The 22,246-nt window shown below is 42.4% G+C and overlaps 1 protein-coding gene across 2 annotated transcripts; it reads right to left on the reverse strand.

Annotated features, from left to right (window-relative positions):
- Positions 1-563: 563 nt before the first annotated feature.
- Positions 564-12,720, reverse strand: ndrg1a (N-myc downstream regulated 1a). Of its 2 annotated transcripts, XM_061742631.1 has the most exons (16): positions 12,542-12,720; positions 8,832-8,903; positions 8,455-8,490; positions 6,086-6,191; positions 5,659-5,779; positions 5,442-5,504; positions 5,278-5,338; positions 4,828-4,914; positions 4,638-4,694; positions 4,455-4,558; positions 4,273-4,329; positions 4,138-4,189; positions 3,639-3,686; positions 3,232-3,267; positions 2,866-2,917; positions 564-1,611 (listed from the first exon to the last, which is right to left on the reverse strand). In XM_061742631.1, exons 2-16 carry the CDS (start codon positions 8,886-8,888, stop codon positions 1,364-1,366), a joined length of 1,185 nt encoding a protein of 394 aa, XP_061598615.1. In that variant the 5' UTR covers positions 8,889-8,903; positions 12,542-12,720; the 3' UTR covers positions 564-1,363. The 2 variants fall into 2 exon arrangements, with proteins under 2 accessions (XP_061598615.1, XP_061598616.1); XM_061742632.1 differs by lacking the exons at positions 8,455-8,490; positions 8,832-8,903; positions 12,542-12,720 and adding an exon at positions 6,462-6,625.
- Between the last annotated feature and the right edge of the window lie 9,526 nt (positions 12,721-22,246).

A 22,246-nucleotide genomic window follows, 5' to 3' on the forward strand; every position in this document is an offset into this window, starting at 1 on the left:
ATATCATTCATGATACCTGTACTTTTCCCTTATTTCATTAAGACTTACAAGTCAAGAAGCCTGATTTTTAAACATACAATGACAATGAGAATCAGTTGCAACTTTTTATTGTTTTTTTTTTTTAATAAATACAAACATGTCTTGTTAATGCTTTTTCTACAGCATTAGATGGTTTGTACATTGCATCTTTACAAAGCTGTGTATTTCTTCTACAAAGTAAAATGTTGCTGTAGTGCAAGTGAAGTGGGGGTCAGGGTGACGGATAAGTTCTATGGTCATCTTCATGTCAGCATGTGGACCTCTCGCCCCACTCGCCCCGCTAATCCACAACCACATGGGAGCGCGACATTAAAGAGTCTCCATGGCACATCGTTTGTTCCATCATGATAGGTTGCATAGAAATAATCAAAAAATAAAAGCCATGATCTGTTATTAAAGCATTTTTTTTAAGTTTTCAAGCCATTTTATCAAAATGTGTACAGGAGTACCCCCTTTAATGGAAAAAAATAAAATACAAAATAATTGAAGCTTAAAAATTTTAACTTCAGATGTGAACTGATGTCAAAAGTATGATCATCTTTGGAACACAAAGAATTTGGCAAGATTTAATTTAGAGTATTTACAGAATATTCTTGAAGTTTGTGCCTTCATTTTAAAAGTTACAAGTGGAATTTTATGCCATCTTTTTAAGTAAATTTCTTTTAAATGACTCCCCATTCTCTCCCTTTCTCCCCACATCTATAAATCTGCTATCCACAAACAATATTACTTCAGACATGGAAAACAAATGAATAAATGATCAGAAACGATTAAAAAGAGAACACAAGACATTTACAGTCAGGTATATTTGAGAAAGCTGTGTCATTATAGTATAAGTTTAAAAAAAGACTGGATGAAAGAATGCTGAAATGGATTTTCTTTAAATGCATTAAAAAGACGCATTAGTAGCTGGTTCACCGTTCGCCACAGCTTTCTCCGACATTCTCTGCTTTAGTGTCCCAAAATGCTGCGCTGCCTCCAATTGACCAAAGAGCTCAGAAGCATATTGTGTTCAGAAATTTTGGAGTCCCTGAATAAGGGGAAAACCAAAAAAAAACAAAAAAAAAAAGGAAATCCATACAGCTGACCGTAACCTTCTAGTCTAAGGACAAGATTTTCAAAATCGGGGCATCTCAGCAGCGCCGAGGAGCCTGCAGACGAGAGTCCATTGTGCGTTTTTACAGCTCCAGCTGTGCCATGTCGGTGTCCCTCTCTGAATTAAGCGTGTGTGCGGGAATGTGTGTATGAATTAGAGGCATCGCAGCACAGAATGAAGGGACCTCGAGTGGTCTGTGTGTCCGGCGAGCTGAGGGGGGGGGCCACTTTAGCAGGTCACTTCAGTGGACTTGGGCACGGCCTGATCCACGCTGTTGTCCGTGGAGCCGTCCGCGTGCGAGCGCCCGTGGTGGTTGTCGACCGTGTGGCTGCGGCTGCGGCTGCCCTCGTTGGTGTGAGAACGGGAGCGGTTTCCCTCGTGGGTGTGGGAGCGGGAGCGGTTGCCTTCGAAGGAGGTGACGCTGGAGCCGGAGGCGGTGCGGGAACGGACCAGGCGGGTCATGCTCGCCGCGGGCACTGAGGACAGAAGGAAGATGTAGTCGGTGACCACAGGTGTCAAAAGTATTCACATTCATTACTCAGGTACACAAGTATAGATACTAGAGTTTAAAAATACTCCTGTAGAAGTTGAAGTATCAACTCAAGTTTTTTACTCAAGTAAAAGTATAAAAGTACTGGTTTCAAAACTACTTAAAGTATAAAAGTAAAAGTAATGTAAGGGGGAAATAAGCCATGAAGGACAAAAGCCATTGAAAATGAATGCATCTTAGTATAATGCAGATATATTAAAGAACCATATATGTGTACTATTGAGCATTAACATGTGTTTCAGAGAGCAGGAGATATGATGACTAGTTGCCTATAAGTATTGTAATGGTGCAAAAAGTCAAACTTCAGAGGCATGTTATCATTTATCCTAACCTTTATTGGAATTACATCCAAGTTTAGTTGCAGGAATCTGAGGGAACGGATGTAAGAACAAAACTGGACAAGAACATCTGAAACAACCACAACCAAATTCACTCTATCCGGATGGAGCAATTTAACTGGATAGTTTTTTTTAAAGGCCGAAATGAAATAGAGTAACGAGGCTGTTTTTAAAATGTAAGGAGTAAAAAGTACAGATAATTGCGTGAAAATGTAAGGAGTAAAAGTAAAAAGTCATCTGAAAAAGAATTACTCCAGTGAAATATAGATAACCAAAATTTCTACTTAAGTAAGGTAACGAAGTATTTGTACTTTGTTACTTGACACCTCTGTCGGTGACCATCACTCTAGTAACGGGAGTCAGTTGCTCAAAGTAATTGAATACTTTTGCTGTGCATGAATTAAGCTCTATTCTAAACTTATTCTATACTTTCAAGTGTCTATAAACCACAAAACGGTGCAAAGATCAGTGTCAAATTAGAGGAGACATTGTTGATAATATCTATACCACTTTTTTTGTACAATAAACAACTTGACCAATATTTACTCAGGTAATGTACTCAAGCATAAGAAAAAAAAGAGGATCAATATCTCCATCTTCTGCAAGTATAATAATAAAAAAATATATTTGCAGCTATGACTTAATTCATCCTTTACTCCCACTACAGACTGGGGAGGGTGAAGGATCCTTTGAGGCTGCATGTCCTCATCTCACCACAAGGTGGCAGCAAACTGAAAACTTTAAGTTGTAAACACCGATCCTAGATTTATGAGTGGATATTTTAATATCAACATATCCAAGAATTGAGCCCCAGATGACCGCTCATTATCACAAATACTTACTGTATCCCATTCCCTGAATGAAGTACTTGAAAGCTTCTGTCAGTTTGGCAGGCTGCAGAGAGGAACATAAGTAGATAGTAATCAGCCCACGAGTCACAAATAATCACCCTTGTTTACACAACATCAACAGACTCGTTCGCTCCTCTAGCAGCTCACTGCCTAGGATTTCAGATATGACAGCTGCAACAAGCAGGTGCAGCTCAGTCTGGAGGATTACAACCTGACAAGTGTCCGTTTCATGTTAATGCTCTTAAGGAGTACCATCTCACACCGTCCACCCCTCCCTCCGGCCCATTAATGCTGATTATCAAGCCACGTTGGTTTTACTCTGCAACATTGCCGTCCCCGGCTCACGATTATACACACCTGGTCAACTTGGGGCATGCCGCCACAGTCAGCCATCTGAGGACAGAAAACAGAGAGACGTCATCACAACGGTACATGCTCCATTCGAACACTGAACCGTTAACTCAGACGAATAGCTCCTATTTTAAAGTCTTAACAGGCACTTGGGTTTGATTGTGGGTAATAAAAGGGGGCCCTATACAAACTGAACGAGGTCGGCTGCTGCAGAGTGACACAAGCTCCATGAATGTGCATGAGCGAATCTGGCCGTCGCAGCTTTGGCTAATAAGTCACCAGGTAAATGCTGAACCACTGAAAACTTATCAGCAGCAGAGTCTCCGTCACGGTTCATATGATCTGAATCAGGTAGCCCAGGGTTGGGGATACAGCTAGGGGCAAGACCGGAGGGCAGGAAACGGGTCTCTCACCTTGAGCAGGGTCGTCTTTGTTGGGTCCAGCTTAGTGTTGCAGTCAACCTGCGTACACAAACCAATACGCATTAATATTGCACATAACAAGCTTTGCATTTATCAGTCGGAAGCTGAATTTATTGCAGAAAGTTTTATCCACACATTAAGTTTACTAACAAATCAGAAATACTTTGAAACTATTAGAATATTTTACCCTCTTCTTGAGGTAAATGCAGAAGCAGCCACATAAAGGTCTTAACTTTAACAGATTAAATCTAATCTTAGTCACTTGATTTTCTTTTTTTTCTTGCTAAAGCCCCCCCTCCCGGGGCATGTTTAACTGTTGTCTTAACGCATGCCATCTTGCATATCTATTAGGCTTAAGCAGGTTGCTGGAGTGGACGGAAAGCACATCGAGTACAAGTTAACCGCCTAAACAGAACGGGTCGTGCGGCCATTAGCATCTCAGCCTCGTTTTAAAAGGGCTGTGTGAACTGTGTGAACCGTGTGAACTCACCACCGCGTCCACAGCAGGAGAACTGTCCCCAACCACCAACAGGGAAGGGCACCTGGATAAGGAAAAGTACACAGTCATGGTCTGTCCCAGTCAAATGTTCATCTTTTGCAATACAAGCATGCCGCTTAAACCTACTTGAGGGTTCTGGGGTTGCTTCCGGGCATGGGCCTCTCGATTTCCAGGTCCCTCCGACTGCAGAGACGCAGTTAAATTAGCGTAAAAGAAATGAACAAATCCCATATTACACTTTAATAAAGCGTTGCGAGATCTCAACAAACCCATTGATTGTGCATTTGTCCTGATTTTAGCATGATTACCTTTCATAGGCCTTGACAAAGTGATGCAGATTAAACTGGTTCATGTCGTTCACGATGTGATGGCGGTATGTACCAACCAAGTCTTGGTTGTGGTTGATCTCCTCCTGCAGTAAACAAAAGCACAATGTGTAAAACTCTGTGGCCCATCTCATTTCTGGGAAGTAGTAGAAACTAAACACGTACCTTTCCGAAGAGGTGGCTGATGATCATGTCGGGCATGGCGTTGGTCCAGCCACTGATCTGAAATTAAACACGAGTCAAGTTTAGTTGCAGAAAAGCCTGCTTTATTCATCTTCAGATATCTTTAAAAAAAAAAAGAAAGAAAAAAAAAAAAGGTGTTGATGCGAGTCATTGACGTGGATGTGAGGGTTACCTTGTGTGCAGCCCAATCCATCCATCCCTCAGCACAGGGGTTGATGTTGATGAGCACCAGGCCCTCTACCATGGTGGGGTATTCCAGCTAAGGACACAAAATTCATAGCTTTTTTTTTTATCATCTCAGTCAAGACTAAATTTTTATCCACATCTGCCATTCTAGAGAGTAATGCATCTAAAAATGTTTCACGAATATTAATGTTCCATAATCTACACTATTGGTTACAAAGAACGCCAGAGGAGTTAAGCTGCATCACTGCTCGCCCCGTGTCCACACAGTGAGGCTTCCTGCTGAGCACAAAGTTGGTGTTGCATGGCTCTGCTACATTCCTCAAGCTTTTATGGCTCAGCAGAGTCAAGTAATAAACATTTGTTGGCACTGCTAATCCACAAATGATTAAAATTGAAATAAATCAAGCTTGATTGAGACGGGAGCAGGTACACTTACAGCGAATCTGGTCAGGACGTAGGCCCCGGCTCCAATGCCCATTGCAACGACACTCTTCAGCCTGAGTGGCAGGAAGGTACAAGGATACTGTTAGAACAACCGGTTAGAGAGCATCTTAAAATAAAACGGTGAACCGGCAGCATGAAAACCGTAACTCAACTTACCCAAAGTGCTTCAGCACCAGTGGAAGAGTCTCAGACAACTGGTCCATAGAAGGATATTCAAATCTGGGGGAGACGGGATGTTAGAAAACCTTTACTTCTGCAGTAAAACACCACCTTATCACTAACATGGTACTGTTTATTGCTGCAGTTATCAGCCCATCTGTGTCTCAGTTTCCTCATTATCCCAAAGTATCGTCAACATCAGACAAAAGCTTACCCAGTAGAGAAGGTGTTAGCTCCCTCGTGCTGCCCCAGTGCATCAACATGTAACACAGCAAAGTGCTGCATGATTTCTGCCATGTCCTCATGGTTGAAGAGTTTGTCCCAGCAGGTTTTATCTGGAGGGGTGAAAAATAAATAAATAAAAACATTTTTAAAAAGCATCGGATAAATGATGCTGGCCCAAGAGAGGTGCAAGACTTTTGTATGGAAACAGGAGGTTAACACTTTTCTGGAAACCACAATTATCAAAGATTTATCCAGACATCAGTAACCATATAGGAGGTTAGCTGCTGCAAATATAAAAAGTTAGCTCTTGCAAGTATAATCTGTTACCACGTGGTACTATTGTTTTAAACTCCCTCGGCTTTAGGCACAGCAACAGATGTTTCCACCAGACTGGGCTATAAGGAGGGGGGGCTTACGGTTCAGTCCGATGTCGTGGAAGGTGAGGATGACTGGTCTGTCCCCTTTGGGAACCCCCTTCATCGTGCAGTGAATTCTCCCATGAGGAGTTTCCACGTCATGCTCCTGTAGATAAAACGGATTGGGTAAGAATTACAAACATGCCGCTGAAAAATTAAGCTTCGTCTTAAATGCAAATTGCATCAATGCCCTTCCATCGTGAAATCAACCACTTCTCCGTATCCAAATTCTGACAATTTATTTCGAAAGAACCATGCAATGAAAACCATTGACCGTTGTTCTCCATTCAGCGCATGTACGTCCAACTACAACTACAGACGCAGTAGAATCCATAACACTGGAAGCCGAGTGAAAACATCTGGGTTGAAAACTCACGCTGACTTCAATCTCAGTTACAATCATTTCCACGTCAGAATCGTCCAGGACCATGTTTGCAGGAGAGGAGTTGAACGCTGCCCACTGCTGAAAAAGCGTAGTGAAGAGGGCTTCCTAAGCTGTAGGTCCAACACTTTGTAAGCCTCTGAAGTTGTTTAGCTCTGCACTGGGAGCTGCATTTTATACCCCAGCTGCTTACTAGTTGGCTTAAGCTCCCCTGCCTCCCATGATCCCTTGCAGGCTGGTCAAAACAAGCTAATTCTAGATGAATACATCCTTAAATTGGATCAGCCAATGTCAGACAGAGGGGCAACAGTGACTGCCTTGACATGATGAGTACGGGCATATGACCAGAGGGGAAACATGCTGAATGAACGTGTGAGGGCAAAACTGCTGACATTATATTGACATCTTTATCTATAACAAAGAAAAAACAGGCTGTAATGAACAATATTGATAAAATTATGACTCAAGAACTAAACTGAGTCTAAGAGGAGAGACATCTACTTCAATAAAAGTAGAAATTTCAAAATAAAAGCATTTTCTTCTAATTATCTTTAAAATGAAATCAGCCCCATGTTGATCTGACCCAGAGCTCCAGTTTAGAAGGTGACACCTCAGGTGGATGTACTGTACATAAAGAACATGCCATGAAGTGTAAAACACTCAGTGGACACAAGGAGCAAGATTCCCAGACGTTACTCCACCCGCACTCAGGCACGTACACACTTGACAAGCTAATCCCACAGCGGGCAGGTACACGCTTCTGTGTACACACAGGCAAAAACTACAAAACTCAAAGTAGTCTGTACAAATGCAAACCCCCCCCCCCGTTGATGCTAGAAAACAAATGCCTCTACGGTGACACCCTTAACTAATTAACTAATCCCAAGTCGGTGCTGGAAAGCTTAGCCACCACAAAATGTATAGCCTAAATGCATCATGTGATCCGCCAAGTCTCGTCGACGCAAAAGGAGACAGAAGGAGTTCAATGTGAGGAAATTTCCCCCGATCCGGGGTCAGGCAGGTCAGTTTGTTGGTAGGGGCTCAGTGGTCAAATTTAGAGACTGGAGAATGTAATGACTCTGCGTTTAGCTGGCGAAACAAGGACCGAAGAGGCCATCTCCTGTTTCTGGGGGAGAAGACCTTGCATGATCGACATTCCTTCTCCCTTGTGTAACCAGGGAGATGTGAACCCCTTGACCTTACACGTCGATGAGGAAATGGCTCGCAGAAAAAAAAAAAAAAAAAAAAAGACCACCACCCAGTATGCATAACAAGATTTTATGCTTTAAAATAGTTTAGTTCTTTCAGATCAAAACCCCCAACAAGAGTTAACATTTTTTCCTCTGAATTTTTTCCCCCGGCACCTTCAAAGGGGGAAAATCTGCTCTTTGATGGGCCTTAAGTTCTGTGGACGCAACCACCCCTCCCCAGATAACTGCAAGTGCAGATGACCTATGACCTCCCACTCCAATCTCACCCCCGGGAGCGATGTAAAAATAGAGAGGGCATGAAGAAAAAATGACTGCTCGAGACACTTCACCAAAGGGTTTACCCAAAACCTAGCAGGATCGTCTTTCTGCTAAATGTTTTCTGATCTTAGAGGCGTTTTCTGTGCGCCGCCGCAAAAAATGAGCTCACACTCAGCAGCACACCTGCACGTTTGCATGCGTTGTCTTCTAAAACCATCACTTCCAGTAGAGCGTGAATTAGGTTTCCAACCAGATAAAATTATAGCTTATGAGAAGTCATCATCATCATCATCATCATATGATAAATGAGCCTCCAAAACAGATTAGGTATTCAGTGACTGAGATTTTGTGCCTCTAAATTAGCCACTAGATGGTAGCATAAAAAATACACAGTAAATTAATTTGTCTCAACAACCCATGTCACATACTGAGCATTGCTTCATTTCATTTAAGTTTCCGCTATAGAGAATAATAACGCAAATGTCATTTTTGTTAAATTTGTGCATATGAAACTGTACCTTGACAACGAGCTGCTGCACAGCCTCTCTCAGGCCCTAAAAAGAGAAGACATACAAGTGAAACCACAGACCTGATGTGATTACGTGACAAGTTAATACGGTCAGAGCCGTATTCCTGTCACTGAATGCAAAGTGCATTGATTATCAGCTTTGCGTGAAAAGTTCAAAGTTTCTCCCTCTGTCCACGTCTCTCAAAAATTGACATTCAAAACAGCATCAAAAATTTATACTGGAGAATAAGAAGAAGTTACTTAGTCTGACGAGCACCGAGTTACATGCAAGAACAGCAACTAAGTTACTTAAGTAGCTCAAGTAACTTTTTAGAGAATTATTTTGCAATATTTAACGACTTTGTGCATTTCAACATGTGTACATACCGGAAGTTCCCTGTCAACCAGCAGGGGTTTGGACTCAACGAGCTGGATGTCATCCATTTCAAAGAGCGGAGCCTGGAAGTTGGAGAGAACAAACAGGTTCAGTCTGTGTTTGAGACTTTTCAAATGCAAAAAACCTGAGAAGGTATGGATACATTTCTATGACGAGGGAAACTGGAGGTTGTAAGACCAAGCTTTTTCAAACCGTTTCAAAATCAAAGTTGGAGGACTAAGGGGACAAAGTCACATGCAATAAAAAAAAAACCCCAACCTATTCCTTGAACTTTGGTTTAGGTGTGTTTCTAAAACGGCACTCCCATGGGCTACACAGCCTCAGGTATGGCACGTAAACATGCAATGGCTTGCAGCTGCAATCTGCAGCAACATATGGCTCACATAAGGCTTTATTCCAAGAACTGCCCACATCAGACGTGGGGGCTGACTGCCGAGGACAAAACCAGACCAACAGGGTTAGAACAGACAAAGAGGAGCTCTTGCAGAGAGGTACAAGAGGAAACCTGATCAGAGCCGGTCTCACCCCTTTGAACCCCTCATAAAACTTGAAGAGGCCGGGCATATCATTAATAAAAGAATAAAAAAACGATTAGTGGTGTCACATCAAGAGAAAGGAAGGAGAAAAGCGCAGACAAAGAGGAGGCATGAGGAAAATCAGAATGAGGAAGAGGCTGTGTAGATCATACTGTTTTTGTTGAAGTTAAGCACGCAGGCTGTGACTGTGCATGCAAATCAAATTAGCCAGTTAAGGGGGCTCTTTGTCCACTGGCCTGGTGGCTCTTGACAGTCAGGGGTTTGCCTTTTTCTCTGCAGCTGAAGGGAGGGGATGACTGAACAGGACACGTCCGTACACACAGGAAGCAACTGACACCCTGGTTCCGAGCAAAACATTCCAGCCTCATTTCAGCCATCTTTGGCGTCCAATATCTGTGCACTGCTTTCCCTTTTGTTTTTTCCCCCTGCAGTTGCCATGTTTACTCGTATCAGGCTTTGACAATGTGTTCTGCACCATCCCTCTTTCTCCATTTGTCTCTGCACACAGCCCAGGGAGAGCAACTAATAAACCCCCTAACCTGCTGAGAGCTCATCAGGGCTAGATGTTTGCTTAGAGGAAGTGATTAATTATGGTTCAAATGCAGATCTCTAGCAGAACACGCCTTCATCTCTCCCTCACACACACACGCGCGCGCACACGCCCCTCTGACAAAGAGCAGAGTCCAGCGCCAGCCAGATCTCACAATTGTCCAGAGGAAGAGGAGTATGAAACAACAGGTTCATTTGTCCGCTGCACCCTCTGACACATGGCCACTGCAGCACTGCAGGAGCTTTGTTGGAAAGGGGGCAAGAGATCAACCCCCTTTGAGATTCCTCAGCCATGTGAGAAAAGGGATTTTTATGATCACACTGAATGAAAGAACACAACTGTTCTGGTCTATTTTGATGAGCATGAGAGGGAAAAAGAAAAAAAATAAGAACTTCTATAGAAAACCAGAACAACGAGATTATTAACAAAACTGAAATTAAAGATGAGCAAAGACTTCCTCTGCTCTTGTTTACGCCGTCAGCACCTGTTAGCATGATGGCAGTGGAGGAAGTCTGCCTCAGATATGTGGGTCACCTGCCGTTTACCCCTAGTGCATCTCATTGTTCTGATCTTATCCTTTACCTGGCACCAGAAACCAAGTTTAACCCCATTAACCTCAATCTTGAGTGATACTGTAGAGGGATTCTAAAATCAGATATAATGATTTTTACACATGTCACATGATGTGCATGGATGAATCCCTAAAGCAGGCTCTAAATTTGGTAGAGCATTTTAGTAAAATGTGTGAAACTATTTTAAAAAAAAAAAATACTAAAAAAAAAGGGCCACACAGCATCTCTGCGGGGTTGTGTTCATCTGAGGGATCATATATCAGTGCTGCAGGAGGTTTCTTCCTCAGGTTTCTGTGCTCACTGTAAACTGGAGTCATCAGGGACAGTTTGTGCAGTAGAGGGAAAGAAATCTTCCAAACGTCTTCGGCCTGTGCAGAAGTGAGAGTGTGTTGCGCAAGATATGAACAGGAAACGGTGGGAGGACATCAAATTTGTGAGGACCAGAGATGAGTCTCTCCCACAAATCACATGTACTACAAAGAACACTCTACACAGCATAGGCTATGCTTGTTGACATTGCATTAGAGTGTGTAATTCTCATGATTTAATCTGGTATCAGTTCCTAAAAAGTGATCTTTCTGAAAAGAAAAGTGGGATAAAGTTCCTCGAACTTCAGGGAAAAGAAAACCATTTGAGTGTTTTTTTTTTTTTTAAAGTGTTAGGTTTCAAGTAAAAAAAAAAGAAAAAGAAAATGTCCCTCTTAATTCCATGGTGCATTAAGCCTGAACATCCAAGACACAAAACAACATGACCTCAAACTCTTTGTCAGCAGGGAGAGAAGCATATGTACCGATTAGATTTGGACACTGACGCAATCTTAAAAGGACCGGAATCGAGGCCAGGACATCCTCCTTCTATTGCCTCCATGTAGGTTTAAATCCACGCGCTTGCCGCATCCATGTGCAGCAACAATGATTGCTTTTCTAATCTTTGGGTACTCGCCTAATCTGTCAAATCCCTGGTTCTGAAATATCGGCAGGGCAGCAGCGAGATTAAGCTGCAAAAGACCTACATTTTCATGCAATATCAGATGGAAAAAATATCTGCGCATTTATTGCAACAGTAGGTCAGACAGGGGAGGGTTAATACGGTCCAAGGGAACCAGCAAGTCCCGTAAACAAGAAAAAAACGGGACACTTTCTTTATTTACACGGCTGCATGTTGGAGAGGAGGCGGATCTCTGTCGTGACACGCAATAACAACAGACCTGAGATCAGATTATCTTGCCAGACTGTTCTGTCCAACAGCTTCCAGTCCAGCTCAGCGTTTGAATCATTTTACAAACCTCAAAAGATGCTGTTCATTGTAAGACGCAAATACACGAAAAAGATCATTTAGACTGTTTGCAGATCGATACGATAAAAATGATTTAAACCAGCGTTTTCAACTTTGGTGCGCTTTTACGCACTATCCCCAGCCCCCAGCCCTCCAACCCGCATGCGTGTTTGTTTGCGTTCTTGTTTTAAGCATTAAACCTAGGGAAAAAAGCATGCACAAAACATATTGTGCAGCCGTTGGATACACATTGAGAATAGCTGATAAATAAAAGCTTTTGCTTCTTCCCTCCCAGTGCGCTCGCCTGCAGTGACACGTGTGAAAAGCGTGTTGGACACACGGGCACTGTTGGGGCCCCTCCACACTGGAAAACGCATGGTTTATCTGTTTGGATATACGATTTCAATAATAATAATAATAAATATAATAATAATAATAATAATAATAATAATAATAATAATAATAATAATAATAATAATAACAAAACTCATTTGTGTGCATTTGACTATATGCGTAATTTTGGTGCCCCATAAATTGTTCCCATGAAAATACACAATCAACTCAAGTATTATTATTATTATTAATATTATTATTATGGAGTCAATCAAACAGCACATTCTTTCTCAATTCTTGTAAACCCAAAAATTAGTGTTCAAATAGGAATGCAGACGTGCGCAGACATGCTGAGCGCACTTTAGAGGAAGCCACAACCCCATTTCCCTTGAACGTAATAATATAAACAAAGGCGTGTGTTGGAGCGCTCCTACCTGTTGCTTCAAGTGCTGATTGTCCTGAGCTGAACGAGTCAAAAAAAAAAGGTCCACAATAACTTCTTTTAAAATAGAACGAGTTTCAAGTTTAAAAAGACCAGCATAAACTGTCAGTAGTGGCACAGGACTCTCTTTGTTTATAACGTGTAGCGTGGGGCGGATATACGAGGGAAATTTATAAAGCCTAGGGGGGCGTGCGGCCCGGCCCACTTTCCCCCACTGCAGCCTCCATTGGGCGACGGCAGCTGTGTGACTGACTACAACTCTTTCCAGCGGTTGCATGATGAGGAAGCGGGTTGGATTGCTGGAAGACACAGCCCCACCCCCCCTTAGATTTTGTTTCTGCTGAGTTTTGCTTTCCTAATATCAGAAATCTTTTCTATGGATTCTGAAGCATAGTCTGGCTCTGAAAAATAGAAAAATAACCAATTTCATTGATATCTATCACCCTGTTTCTACTCGGCCTTAATTCAGGAGTTTCACGTGGGGACGGTCCTTGTTTTACATCACTGTCATTTTTTTTGCCCTTTAACTATAAAGAAACATGCACACATTCTTGTAGTCGCAACAGCTGATAATTAGTAAAATATTCTTTGGGTCATGTCAGCTGTGGCTCCACGAGGAATGCAGCCAGGCCAGAAGCCTTGACTTGAGACCAAGAGGAGAGTCTGTGCAAGGGGAAGCCCATCCCTCGCCTTCGTCCATTCTGCCTTTCCCTGACAACACGCTGCTATTGTTTAATCAAAGCTGGCTCGGTCTACTGCAGAAATCATCAAAACCATAGAAGAGGCAGCACATTCCTGTGAGAGCAGCTGTACAGATGTTACTCTTAGTGGGAGAAACGGGACGGACACCCAATCGCTCTTGATGTCTCTGCCCGAAGGGCTTCCACAGTGTTTCACTGGGTGGACGCCACACAAGACACAACACACAACATGTCAACAGAAATCTGAGAGTTGTGTCTGATGTCAACATGCGTGTTTGGATCCTCTATGAAAGTCGTTTACTATCCCAAAACCTTTTATTTCATTGACTAAGCACTGTCATGCAGTGCAAGGCTCATCATGGAAATTTCCACACCTGCAAGAGTGTGACTCTTACACAGTGAATCTGCCAATAAGTGCTAGTATTGGCAATGAGTGTGTAAAAGGTCCTTGTAGGGATACAATAGCCCCACTGTCAGACTTGTAATGTGAGGCCCTCAATAGGAACACATCAGACAATAGGAGCATTGGAAGGGAAAAATATAAACGCCCAGCTAATTTCATGTCTCGCTAGGCTGAAAAGCATCACAAGATGTACAGATGGACAGAAGTCAAACTGTGATATCATTCATGCTACAGCGAACAGTCCACCCTTATACTGAACATTTAATCGTTAGGTTCTACAAAGAGCTTTACAATGTATCCATAGATTTACCATGCATCCCTATGATAAGGGATCTTTCTCTATCACGCCATACACCTGTCAGCATGTCAGGTGGATTTGGGGGTCCAGTGTCAAACCCAAGAACACTCCAATACATGGAAGATCTGTGGGTGAATCTGCTGACCTTTCACCTAGAAGCCAGCTGCACCTCCACCTGAGACAAAGTTGCCCCAATTTTAAATTTTTTTTCCATGATTATATCTGTGTGCATGTGTCTAAACATCTGTGGGTGCAATCATGCATGACTCCAGAGCTGTGGGCATTAAAATGCTGTGAGAAACTGGATTGCAGTGTGTCTCAATACCTGATAAGGACCAGTGGACTTTCACCTTGCTGATTACTATATTTGTAGGAGAGGCTGTCTGCTATTATAAAGTACACCAAACAGTTCATTAGGTTTAAAGTGCACCCTGCCACACATTTTTTGACTAATAAAGAGGGTAGAGATAGTTTAGAAGCATGTTTAGTTGGATTAATTCCACAATTTGAGGACAATGTTTGTGTTGATAGCTGTATTGCATTTATTTGACATCCTTCCAGTGTCAGACTTAACGTGTAACACTTTGGTGTTGTCAATGTCAACAAAAGAGATATAAATCTCGGCATGGTGTCAGATTGCAGCATGCATGACTTTCTTCATCTGCTCCTGCCCTCTTTTCTAATCCACTAGGGCCATATTGTATATTTGATGGTTCAGCAAGATTATCCTACCTCATGCTCTCTCTGTTTATCTGTTGTGTGCAATCTGGCAGTCTCTGAGTTTACGTGTGTGTTTGATTTCAAAGTTCGTGATCAGAGCGGTATTCAGTGGACATAAAGGAGAAAGTTAATGAGAGAATATGACGCTCTGAAAGTCAGAGCTCACCCTGAAGAAAGGATGGACGTTAACCGTAACATAACTCTCAGCTGTTTCCTGACATCTGTTCACTTTTCCAGTTTATCCGCTGCACACGCCCAGTGCCTGCTTCTCCGTGCAGCTTCAAGCTAGATTTAACCTGTCAGGAAAGCAGCTGATGTAACAGGCTTGCAAGTTGTGTGATTCAGACGCACATGACTTGGAATGTGTTTGTAGGTCACGTAGTAAAAGGTGCGTAGAGGAATGCAGCCGGTACCCAGCTCCAGATTAATGTCAGCAAAGTATTTTTCATTGATAATTAAGACAATAGCAAATTCATGAGGCTGACGGCGTCTGTGAACTTCAGTGGGATGTCTTCACAGATGTTTACAAAGAACTCGAATAGTTACTTAAAAAGAAGGAACCGTTTCTTCCAGAAAAATCAGTATACAAAGCTTAGAGTGCAGTTTTTTCCCCCTTGGGAGTCAGGAGTAGTTCAACATTTTGAGAAATGTGCTGGCACTCTCAGCTTTGGGCCATGAATAAAGATTTCACCTGCATAAAATAGGAAATGAGAAAAATAGGTGGAGACATCAGCTCTGCCCAAATGTAACAAAATCCACCTATAAAGCATATACCGTCGGTAGGTGTGTTTATGCTTTTCTTGCAGCAAGCGCCCATGTGTTTTATGAATTTTTGTATCACCTTCCACTTTGTTATATATCAACAACCATCTTTTTTTGTTGGCTGGAAATCATCATCCAGTAATTTCCGTCAACTTGGCATGCATTGATCTATATAAGTTTAAGATAAGACGGTGATCGTTTCTCTTGATGTTGATAAAGTTGTTACTAAGTGACTAATCCTGTGTAACCTTTGTAAAGCTTTGTATATCTTACTGATATTTACCTGCCATCGATAAGCAATAGTCTCATTATGACTGATTGTCTGGGCTGTGAGTCTATGAGGGCAAAGGTTTACCATGGCACCATCTTTGGCTTTTTACTAATGTTATTGCAAGTGAAAGATTTGATCAACAAACAGATGATAAGGTTCAGAAATCCGTTTTCTTGTTAAGTTTTTTGTAGTAGTAAAAACCTTTTTGAGTTAAGGAAGGATAACCCTTTTGCCCTGAAGGGTGCAGACACATATATACGTGAGAAGTAGAGATAAGGGGCTGTCAATATACATACACGTGAAGGTATGACACACATTGCTCGTGAAGGTATGACACACATTGCTAATAGGTAATAATAATGCCCACTCTTGGCTTGTTAGCATTGTAAAACAATAAATAAATCTTTATTTTAGGTGGTGGCTGCAAATTGGGAATTCATTTGAAATAAAAAAAAAGGTGCATAGTGCCTTGGACATCCTGCGCGTTTAGTTTTTTATTTTATTTGTCTGTTTTACTTGTTTTACTTATCAGTTTCTTCTACTGGTGCGTAGAACAGCTCCAGTCCCATCAAACATGAAGGGGTTCGTTCAACTTCATCCACTATCTGGTTGTGTTAATCTGACTCCAAGATTTCCAATGAGCTGCAAAAAGATTCAAATCATTTTTTGAGGTTTGCTCTTAATGGCTTGAAACTCTTACTAAGAACCTAAAACTAACTCAAAACAAATTCAAACAAAATTAGATGCGCTCAAAAGGACTCCAAAAAACAGCTCAAACAACAATAAGTAAATGAACATTGTAGCACGTCTCGCTGCTACGGGGTCACACACAGGACAGCAGATACACCTCCACCCTGCCACAAACATTAATAAAGGTTAAAATGTGACCACAAAAAGAGCAAAAGTGGAAATTAAAGTAAATGCAATTATACAAAAAAACCTTCACAAATAGTCTCAAAATGAAACTGAATGTCTTTTTAGTCCTGTTAACAGGGGAAAGGGCGGGGCCCTTTACAGCCTGCGCCCGGGGCTACATTTACTCATTATCTGTCCATGTTTAACATACATAATAATTAAATGTCTTATGGTTAGATAATAATCAACAACGGTTGCACTTTAATATATGTTCATTTGTGCTTTCATGCTGTCTGAGTGTTTGACAACAAGTTATTATGTGCATTACCCTTTAACCTTACTGTTAATAAGCCATTAAACAAACCTAATAGCCGCTTTGAAACCATGCAACAGGATTGCAGCCAATTGAATGACTAAGATGCCCCCGGCGGAGCTCATGGTGTTTTGCATAAGAAAACAAAACACAGACAGAGTGGACGTGACCTACTGTATCTCTAATCCTCTCAGGGACACGGTTGTTGTTCATCAAGTTCTCCATCAAAGCGCTAATATCTTTATCACCAGCACCAAGTATAGACGCAGGTAAACATGTCAGGCCACAGTGGGTACTTGTGACAGGTACAGGGAACACTGAAGTAGCACGGTTGTTTACAAGGTGCCACAGCTCAGGATGGATATGACCCAGGAATCCTCGTGACATCCTGTTGCTTTGAGATCGCTATGGCATTTGTAGCTCGTGAAAAATCCCTCCTAATTGCATTTTTTTCTTCTTTTTAATGCATTTTGTTATCAGCAACAACATTCCAGGATCAGAGAGGAGACGGTTAACCTCTGCAGGGTCGGACCGGTGGCTAAAGGGGAAGTTTCACCTAATCTGTTGTGGTTTTTGATTCCTGAGAGAAATATGTGAGGTCAGGCTGACAAAACTGCAACTCGTGGGGCTGATTGCCTCCCGTTAGGTTCAGCGATGTGGAACACTGAGCACATGCTCATTATGATGCACAACCTAGTCCCTTCAATTAAAATGCTCTGATTGCAGAAAAAAAAAGAAAGAAAGAAAGAAACTATTGCGACGGTGGTCTGTGTCCTGTGACATCACAGAGGAAAGACTGTGATAACAGCCCCGGCTGTGTCACAGGTGGGGGTTTGTTTTTACTCTGCCTTTACACAGGAAAATTAGCTGATGTGTATATATGAATAGTGGACACAGCTGTTAGTATTATTAGGCTGGGGTTGGAGGGGGCACTGATGAAATTGATATGAGGGCTATATGACAACAGAAGCAGCAGCAACTAGAATAGAAAGTAGGTATGTGTTTAAAAACTATAATAATAATTTTGAAATGAGCTTGATTCTCTTTCTCAGCACGGATTTTATCTGCATGTCAAATCCAACACTATCATAACCCATTGAAATCTTCAGGAAGCCCTTCTCCAACAACGATGTATACTATAGTGTGTCCCAAATTCCCCAAAGTGCTTTAAAAGATGTGTCAGGGGGACACAGAGGAATAAACATTACTTTGGAAGAAGACGCACTCGCCACGTGTCCTCAGAGCTTCAAATTCGCTTTACAGCCTCGGAAATCTCACAAGTGATTAACTCGGTCCAGGCGAAGACAAACTGCATGACTCAACAACATTTTCAGATCAATGATTGACAGTTTGTTTTGGAAAAGGCATGGAATTGGGGCAGTCTACTTGTACAGTTTAATTTACTGCTTTAGTTGTTGTTAATAGTTAAGAGCTGGTCAGTGACCCAAATAGCTCAGCTGTTAATTATTACTTACTTATACCGAGCAAAATCATGTATTATAATTCCACAATATTGCTGCAATAAATCAAAGTTCTTCTCTGTTCCACATGCAGACAAACACTTTCTGACTACAGTTAATAAACAGTTACAAATAAAGTCATATGACGTTAAAGTGATTTCAAAGTACAATAAGTACTCTTGAAGGAGGCGTCCAGGTTGTGTCAGCTACCAGGCCTTTGTGCATCTGACCCACTTTCTAGGGCTCTTATCTGAAAATCTTAACTTCTGAATGTTTTGTACACATTTGACCACTTTCCTACTTACAAAATCTCCATTTGTTGTCAAACACGTAGGTGTTATTCCACAGGTTTGAAGGAAACAACTTGTGTTTAGGTATCAAACTCAAAGAAACGGGCAATGGTGGAGAAATTACTCATTTAGAAAATTAAGACACAATTTTCTTGAAGCGTATAGTAAAAGTCATGTATTGAAAAGTGAAATTACTTAAATATTGTTGTTATAATCCTTTAATACCTATATAATATCTATCATAAGTATCATATGCAGCATCCTTTTTATTATTCTTACTATAATTATTATTCTGTGACGATATAGGTAAATACCATAATCTGAGATTATTTATTTTAATATCAGAATATAGGCAAGGCAAGTTTATTTATATAGCACAATTCAACACAAGGTAATTCAAAGTGCTTTACATCGACATTAAAAGCAGCAAGACATAATTAGACAGTAAATAACCAATAAAATGAAATAAAATTATGATAAAAGAAGGTAAAATAATAAAAAGCACAAGTTGCTGATTTAAGAGTACGCTTAAATAACAAATAAATGAAATAAAATGATAAGAAAAGAGGTCAAATAATAATAAGCACAAGTTGTTAAAAATAAGGCAGTAGAGTACAGCAGGTAAATATTTAATTTAGGAGTACGCTTGAGTAAACAGTAATGTTTTTAGGCCTGATTTAAAGGATCTACAGTTTGAGCAGACCTCAGGTCTACAGGAAGTTTGTTCCACCGGTGAGGAGCAGAATAACTGAACGCTGCCTCACCTTGCTTGGTTCTGGTTCTTGGGAACCACAACAAACCAGATCCAGATGAATCTCAGGGGTCTGGGAGCTTCATAGGAACTAACAGATCAACCATGTATTTTGGTCCAAGACCATTCAGTGCTTTGTAGACCAGCAGTAAGATTTTAAACTCTATCCTTGGACTCACTGGAAGCCAGTGTAGTGATTTCATGACCGGTGTAATGTGGTCCAGTTTCCTGGTGTTTGTAAGGACTCTGGGGCAGCGTTCTGGATCAGCTGCAGCTGCCTGATTGATTTCTTGTTAAGGCCTGTAAAGATGCCATTGCAATAATCCAACCTACTGAAAATGAATGCATGAATAAGTTTTTCCATGTCTTGTTTAGACAGAAACCCCTTAATTCTAGCAATGTTTTTTAGGTGGTAATAGGCAGATTTAGTGATAAACTTTAGATGGCTGTTGAAGTTCAGGTCTGAGTCAATAATTACACCAAGATTTCTGGCTTGATTTGTAGCTGTCAATGACATGGAGCCAAGGTGAGCGCTGATCTTTTCCCTTTCATTTTTAGGGCCAAAAATGATCCCCTTTGTCTTTTCTGCATTTAGCTGGAGAAAATTCTGGCACATCCACTCATTGATTTGGTGAATACAGTTACCGTACTCAATGAGAGTAGGGGAGTGTAGTCATGTGGTGACACTGAAATATAGAGTTGTGTGTCAACGGCATAAGTATGGTAGGAAATGTTGTGATCTTCCATAATCTGAGCTAGGGGTATAGATCTTGAATAGAAGCGGTCCGAGAATGGACCCTTGAGGAACCCCACATGTGATCTTGGTTCTCTCAGACTCATGGTTTCCAATTGACACAAAAAAGGCCCTGTCTTGCAAGTAAGATTTGAACCATTGAAGCACAGTGCCGGTAAGTCCCACCCACTTTTCCAATCTGCTGAGAAGAATGTTATGATCAACTGTGTCGAATGCAGCACTCAGATCCAATAATACCAGAACAGAGGATTTGCCTGCATCATTATTCAGATGAATATCATTTAAGACTTTGATGAGTACAGTCTCAGTGCTGCGGTGTGGCCGAAATCCAGACTGAAATGCGTTAAAAGGATTGTTTTGCATCATAAAAGCATGGATTTGCTGGAAAACGTTCCCTAAATACGATTGCCTTGCATTTTTCAGTTTCTGGTTATAGTTGCGAAGACTCTCTTTATAAATGTTGTAATATACCTGAAGTTTGTTTTTGCGCCACCTGCGTTCTGCTTGTCTACATATCCTTCTTTGTGCTTTAACCAGTGAGGCGTTTCTCCAGGGTGACTTTTTCCTCCCTGACAGAACTTTGGTCTTAATTGGGGCGATAGAATCAATAACAGTCATAATATTGGAACTGAAACTGTTAACAAGGTCATCAACTAGAACTGAGGGAAGGGTTGGTGATGGTGTAAAACCCTGGGTGAATAATGCACACGTGTTATCATTTATATAGAGGGTATGATAATGAGGCTCTGTGCTGATTGGCTGCTTGAATGACGTGTAGCAGGGGAGGAGCATAAGCCTTGCTCCGGGGAAAAAAGCAGCCGGCTACATGTCCCATGCCAGGGAGCTTCTGCGACAAAATAAAATCCATTGCTTTATTTTTTTGGTATTGACTGTCCTAACTGGCCGCGAGTTTAACGGTTTCAGCGGGGACAGAGAGCGTCCGATGTCACACGTGATAGTCGGACGCTCGCATTCAGTTACACGGTGTAAACGGATCTTAGACCCCGTCCACACGTAGCCGGGTATTTTTAAAACCGAATATTTCCCCCCTCCGTTTATAAAATAATTTGTATCCACATTACATCGTTTAAAAAAAAAAACCCTTTCACACATAACCGAAGATCTGCGTTTTCGACCACATTCATAAGCATTCCAAACCTGTAGATCATCTGCGCCTGCCGGGGAAGCGCTTCCCCGGCAGGCGCGTCTGCTTCTCGGTTAACGAGCCCCCGTGTCCCGCCACGGAGCTGCCAGGGAAGCTGCGCCCGCAGGCGCGTCTCCTTCTCGGTTAACGAGCCCCCGTGTCCCGCCACGGAGTTGCCGCGTTATCGACGCAGCCGTAGGGCTGCGTCGGTGTAACGCAGCAAACGGTGGTCAAGAGCAGAGACTCACTCACTCACTCACTCATCTTCTCCCGCTTTTCCGTTACCGGGTCGCGGGGGCAGCAGCCTCAGCAGGGATGCCCAGACTTCCCTCACCCCAGACACTTCCTCCAGCTCTTCCGGGGGGAGTCCGAGGCGTTCCCAGGCCAGCCGAGAGACATAGTCTCTCCAGCGTGTCCTGGGTCTTCCCCGGGGTCTCCTCCCGGTGGGACATGCCTGGAACACCTCCCTAGGGAGGCGTCCAGGAGGCATCCGGTACAGATGCCCAAGCCACCTCAGCTGACTCCTCTCAATGTGGAGGAGTAGCGGCTCGACTCCGAGCTCCTCCCGGGTGACCGAACTCCTCACCCTATCTCTAAGGGAGCGTCCAGCCACCTTGCGGAGGAAACTCATCTCGGCCGCTTGTATCCGCGATCTTGTCCTTTCGGTCACTACCCAAAGTTCATGACCATAGGTGAGGGTAGGAGCGTAGATTGACCGGTAAATCGAGAGCTTCGCCTTTCGACTCAGCTCCCTCTTCACCACGACGGTCCAGTACATCGACCGCATTACTGCGGACGCTGCACCGATCCGTCTGTCAATCTCACGCTCTATTGTTCCCTCACTCGTGAACAAGATCCCGAGATACTTGAACTCCTCCACCTGAGGCAGGACTTCTCCACCCACCCAGAGAAGGCATGCCACCCTTTTCCGGTCGAGAACCATGGCCTCGGTCTTGGAGGTGCTGATTCTCATCC

This window comes from Cololabis saira, chromosome 15 (genome assembly GCF_033807715.1).
Source record: "Cololabis saira isolate AMF1-May2022 chromosome 15, fColSai1.1, whole genome shotgun sequence".
NCBI lineage: Eukaryota > Metazoa > Chordata > Actinopteri > Beloniformes > Belonidae > Cololabis > Cololabis saira.